The following is a 6,067-nucleotide window of genomic DNA, read 5'->3' as shown; positions in this document are numbered from 1 at the left end:
GAGATGGAGTCTCACTCTGTCATCCAGGCTGGAATGCAGTGTTGCAATCTCGGCTCACTGCAACCTCCACCTCCTGGGCTCAGGTGATTCTCCTGCCTCAGCCTCCCAAGTCACTGGGATTACAGGTGCATGCCACCACATCCAGCTAAATTTTTGTATTTTTAGTAGAGACAGGGTTTCACCATGTTGGCCAGACTTGTCTCAAACCCCTGACCTCAGGTGATCCACCTGCCTCGGCCTCTCAAAGTGCTTGGATTACAGGTGTAAGCCAGCACCCAGGCTGCAAATGTTTTTTTTTTAATTACCCAAGCATGGTGGGAGGATCACTTGAGTGCAGGAGTTACAGGTTACAGTGAGCTATGATCATGATAACTCCACTGCATTCCAGCCTGGGCAAGAGAGGGAGACCCTGTCAAGAAGGGGTTGTGGGGGTGGGGAGAGAGAAGAGAAGAGAAGAGAAGAGAAGAGAAGAGAAGGAGGAAGAAGAAGAAGGAGGAGGAGGAGGAGAGGGAGGAGGAGGAGAGGGAAGAGAAGGAGGAAAGAGAAGAAGATGGGGAGAGGAGGGGAAGGGAAGGGAGAGGAAAGGAGGGGAAGGGTGGAGAAGGGGAGGGAAGGAAAGGGAAGGGGAAGGGAAGGGGAAGGGAAGGGAAAAGGGAGAAGGGAGAAGGAAGGAAGAAAAGAAAAAGGAGCAAACACAGGTCTTCTTTGTACTGCTCCATAAACACCCACTGGGTCGGCCAAAAAGGTGGGTGAAAGTTATTGCAGTATTCTTTTGCTTTAAAAAATTGAAACTGAATTGCTCATACATTAAAAAGATAAAAAACTTAAAATTTTGGGAGACATTTAAAACAGAGTTATCTCAAAACCATGGTTAAATACATGTCAACTGACCAAGTATTACTGAATTACCCATTCCTTTTCCTTCTCCCATAAGGGAAAACTGGCTTTCAGAACAGGACAAAGAAGAGAAAGTCATAAGAACAAACAATAAATGCTTTTTAAAAACCATTTTCTTTTCTACAAAACTTTTCCATAAAGTCACAACGTAAGAGAAGGTTGAGGCGCCTGATTAAATAAACTAGAAAAAAGGCTTTCCAAACCACCAATATGAAACCAACTATGGTACTTAAAACCTAGGAAATATAAAACAGAATGGGAGGGGAAATGACCTTCAGTCCAGTTACAATATCTGTATTGCCAGCCTTATAGAATAGGAGAACTCTTCTAAATCTAAAAACTATACAGATTTGTGTTAATTAATTGACAGATAGAAGGAGGTCAAAGATAAAGAGGAGTTTTACTCAGAGGTATATCCCACCTCACAGGTGAATTTTAATTTGGACATAAAAAGCGATAGCTGTACCCAGAGGCTCCTAATCTACACCAGTCTTAATATTTCCTTGCTCCAAGTGTCATTCCATAAGATTTCCTTTTTAGAGAGGGAGAACAATTTTTTTCTCTGGAAATAGCCAAATATGTCCCTTTATATGGAATGCCTCAATTACACAGAAAATTATTAGATTCTCTGAGTAGTTCTTAAAGCCTAATGATTTATACCCAAGTGCTTTCCTGAAGGAGCACGTGAAACTCACATGGGGCTGGGCTTGAAGGAGCAGAGGCGAGGCCAGAGGGTCCAGACATAAGCATGCTGAACAGGTCAAACAAAACAAGGGTGATGTAATGTTGTACTTAAATACTTAAAGAAACCCACATCTATTTTCTCGATTTCAAATGGCATGAATAGGTTTGTCTTTCAGATACTAGAAGAAAATGTGGCCTTTTACAAAGCGTATGTTCAGTGGGAGGTATCATCTTGACTTCTCTTCTGGTCATGGCTTGTTATAGATTTAGCACTTTTCACTTGACCTGAAAGGAAACAGATTTTAAAATTACATTTAATTAGTTTGCAATATGAAACAAAATGAAGCCACTTTTTAAGACAATAAGCATGGAATAATTAGATTGTCCCAGCCTGAACCAGCTACTAATTCAACCCTGGTGTTGTTGGTATGTCATTCAAATAGTCTCTCCTTTTCATTATATTTAAAGCTGTGAGGTCACATTTCCCATATAATCAGTATTATTATCCTTAGTTCTGCCATTGATGAGAATAATTTTGAATAAACTGCTAAACCTCTGTCCTCTTCACTTTCTTCACTGCGAAGTCAGGGTTCATTTCAGAGGTTCCATCAAGATCTAACATTCTATGATGTGAAGGTGCTTAGAGAACATGTGATATAGAGGGTTGGGGGAGAGAGGTAAATCTTCATAGGTGAGAAGGGAAGGAGGGGGGATTGCTGGGCCAGGTTAATGGTACTGGTAGAGAGGTGGGAATAACTGTATATCGAACAGTCCCAGCTACTTAGGAGGCGGAGGCAGGAAGACTGCTTGAACCCAGGAATTCAAGTTCAGCCTAGGTAACATAGCAAGACCCTGTTTCTAAAAAAATAAAAATAAAAAAATAAAAAAAGTAATTGAAAAACAAATTAAGCAAAACACAAAATCTTAAAAAATAAAAAATAATTCAGGTCTTAATTATCTCACTCCTAAACTATACTCATCTCACTTTCTCTAGTCTCCTCTCCCTCCAATCCATTTTACAAACTAGGCCAGATTATCCTCCCCTACTTAATCTCTCTTCTCTCCCACCCCAAAGCCTTTAAATGGCATCCTGCTGCCCCAAAAAATAAAGCCTAAACTTCTACGTTTACAATTTAGTAGTTTCAATAAAATGTTCACATGTTAACTTTTCAATACCTCTATTTTCTACATTTCTAATGTACCTTGACACAGACTCAACTACAATCAGCCAGATGGGTACTGGCCACTTCCTTATTCCCACATTTCCACTTTTGATCATAATATTGTGTTTTCATTCCAGAATTTCCTTCCTACTTCACGCTGGCTACCCATCCTTTCAAGAAACTCTTCTTTCTTCGTGATACTTTCTCTTTATACTTAGGCTTCTCTGATCATACAGAGCACTTAGATTATCTTTTCAGGTATGTTCTACTCACAAACTAAGTGGTAGGCTCCTAGGTGAGTGCTATGGGTGTGCTCAACAGATCATATAATTCATATTAGTTCTAGATGGCAAGAAGCATTCTGTCATACTGTAATACCTGGACTGGGTTAAGTGTCTTAACCTTTAAAAATCCACAACTCCTTTTGATAAACATAAAAATCTTAGGTACTGATTATACACGTGCAAAAGAATTAAATTGGACCCCTATGGCCTAATACATATATATACACACACACACATATGTACACACACATTATACATATATGTATATATATCTCAAAATATATCACAGAACTAAACATTAGTGCTAAAACTACAAAACTCTTAGAAGAAAACATAGAATTAAATCTTGGCGACCTTGGATTGGCAATGGTTTCTTAGATATGACACAGAAAGCAGAAGCAACAAAGGAAAAACAGATAAATTGAACTCAATCCAAATAAAGTTTTTTGTGTTCCAAAACATAATTAAGAAAATGACAAGACAATCCAGAGAATGGGAGGAAATAGAATCATATTTCTGATGAGAGACTTATATCCAGAACACAAAAAGAGCTCATACAACTAAAAAATAAAAAGACAATCCAATCTAAAGGTGGCAAGGGCAGGTGTGGTGGCTCACACCTGTAATCCCAGTACTTTGGGAGGCCGAGGCGGGCGGATCACGAAGTCAGGCGATCAAGACCATCCTGGCTAACACGGTGAAACCCCATCTCTACTAAAAATACAAAAAATTAGCCGGGCATGGTGGCAGGTGTCTGTAGTTCCAGCTACTCAGGAGGCTGAGCCAGGACAATGGCATGAACCCAGGAGGCATAGCCTGCAGTGAGCCAAGATCACACCACTGCACTCCAGCCTGGGCAACAGAGTGAGACTCCATCTCAAAAAAAAAATAGATTAAATTTGTACCCACAAAATGGAATATTATTTAGCCATAAAGCAGAATGAAGTACTGATACATGTTACCACATGGATGAACCTTAAAAATATTATGCCAAGTGAGAGAGGCCACCACGAAAGTCAACAAAATATTATATTATTTCATTTATAAAATGTTGAGGGGCATGTCCAGAGGGCAGCCATCCTAACCCAACCTGCCCTGCCCCCAGAAAAAAAAAAAGTTAAAAAAAATGTTCAGAGAAGGTAAATTCATCAAGAGAGAAAGTAGATTAGTGGTTGCCAGGGCTTGAGGAAGGGAAGAATAGGAAGTGACTGCTAATAGCTATAGGGTTTCTTTTCAGAGAGGTAAAACTCGAAAGTTAGATAAGGGTGATAATTACACAACTTTGTGAATATACTGAAAACCACTGAACTGTACTCTTTAAAATGATTACTTTTATGGTGTGAGAATTATAGCTCAATAAAGCTATTATTTTTTTAAAATGCTAGGGGTGTGCCTGCCACCAAGATTCTGATATGTTCACCTTCCTGATTCTTAGGACGGTATTCCCACAGTAGGTTTTTCCCCAAATATAGAATTATAATACTTAAACTGCTTTTTAAAATGCTACCAAGAGGAACTGAGATGGCCGACTAGAAAAAGCTGCAGTCCATGGCTCTCGTGGAAAATAAAAACGGTGAGTGAATTCAGCACCTTCCAATGAAATATCCAGGTTCTTCCATTGAGACCAACTAGGCAAATGGCTTGACCCAGAAAGAATGAAGAAAAGTAGAGTGGGGCAATGGCCTACCCAAGAGTGGCATAGAACCAAAGGAACCCCCAACCCCAGCCAAGAGAAGCAGTAAGTGATTGTGTGACCATGCACAATGTATGTGTGGCTTATCTGCTGCAGGAGTAAGAAAAGTGAGAAACCACACTTCTCACACAGATCTTTGCAACCCACCAATCACGAGATCCCCTCATTAGCCTATGCCACCAGAGCCTTGAGTCTGATACACAGACCTACGTGGAGTCCTGGCAAAGCAGATGCTCAGGCTCACACAGAGACCCAGGAGTTTTACATACTCTGGCCCCAGGAATCCCAGCAAGGCAGGAGATCCATTTGTACACTCCCCTAGGAATAGGGCTGAATCCAGAGAGCCAAGCAGTGTCATTCTGTGGGCCCCACTTCCGCGGCACTTCACAAGTTAAGAGCCACCACCTTGGAATTGCTGCCAGACAGTACAACAGGCTGGAGACTGCCTGAGATGGATGAGTTCCCGGGGGTAGAGGCAGGTGCCATCCATTTCTGCAGTTTGTTCAACTCAGTCCTTCTAGCCTTCCATCTCTGAGACGTTCAAGAAGTCCTCATGAGGAGGAGTGCTGCACAATGCAGCACAGCTGCTGTGCCAGATTGTGGGCAGATTGCTTCTTTAAATGGGACCCCAATGTATCCCCCTTCACTGGGTGGGACCTCCCTGCAAGAATTACAGCAAGTCTAGCCAGGGTTATACAGATATAACTCTGATCTCTTTTAAGATGGAGCCACTGTGGGGAGGGATGACTGATGTCTCTGCAGTTCAGTCAACAGCCTTTCCAGCCTGCTGGCTCTGGAGAGTCCAGGCAGTCTGGATGAGGAAGGGCTATCCCCAACACAGCACACCTGCTCTACCAAAAAGGAGCCAGACTGCTTCTTTAAGAAGGTCCCTTATCCCATCCCTCCTGACTGAGTGAGACCTCCCAACACAGGTCTTCAGATACCTCCTACAGGAGCTTCCAGGCTGGCAACAGACCAATACCCCACTGGGACAAAGCTCCCAGAGAAAGGAGCAGGCTGTTGTCTTTGCTGTTTCACAGCCTTTACTTGCTGATACCTCCAGGTAGAGGAAAAATCAAGGCAACTTCCAGTTTTCTGGAGCCATCCCCCAGCAAACTGCAGCAGCCCTACAGAAAAGTGGCCTGACTTTTAAAAGAAAAACACACAAACAGAAAGCAACAGCAGCAGCAGCATCAACAAAAAAAGACCTCAAAAAAATTCCATTCAAAGGTCAGCAACCTCAAAACTCAAAGGTAGATAAGCCCACAAAGATGAGAAAAAAATCAATGCAAAAATGCTGAAAACTCAAAAAGCCAGAGTGCCTCTTCTTCTACAAGTGACTGCAA

At 41.8% G+C, this 6,067-nt stretch overlaps 1 protein-coding gene across 1 annotated transcript in view; it reads right to left on the bottom strand.

Moving 5' to 3' along the window:
- Positions 1–1,233: 1,233 nt before the first annotated feature.
- Positions 1,234–6,067, bottom strand: part of ANKRD45 (ankyrin repeat domain 45) — a 61,660-nt gene continuing 56,826 nt past the window's right edge. Inside the window, exon 6 of the mRNA XM_012000412.1 lies at positions 1,234–1,866. Within this exon, the coding sequence (XP_011855802.1) occupies positions 1,796–1,866 (71 nt within the window). The 3' untranslated portion in view covers positions 1,234–1,795. The remainder of the gene's footprint in view (positions 1,867–6,067) is intronic.

Source organism: Mandrillus leucophaeus, unplaced genomic scaffold (genome assembly GCF_000951045.1).
Source record: "Mandrillus leucophaeus isolate KB7577 unplaced genomic scaffold, Mleu.le_1.0 Scaffold629, whole genome shotgun sequence".
NCBI classification, from domain to species: domain Eukaryota; kingdom Metazoa; phylum Chordata; class Mammalia; order Primates; family Cercopithecidae; genus Mandrillus; species Mandrillus leucophaeus.
The sequence above is the reverse complement of the archived record's forward strand: the minus strand, read 5'-3'. Positions and strand labels throughout refer to the sequence as shown.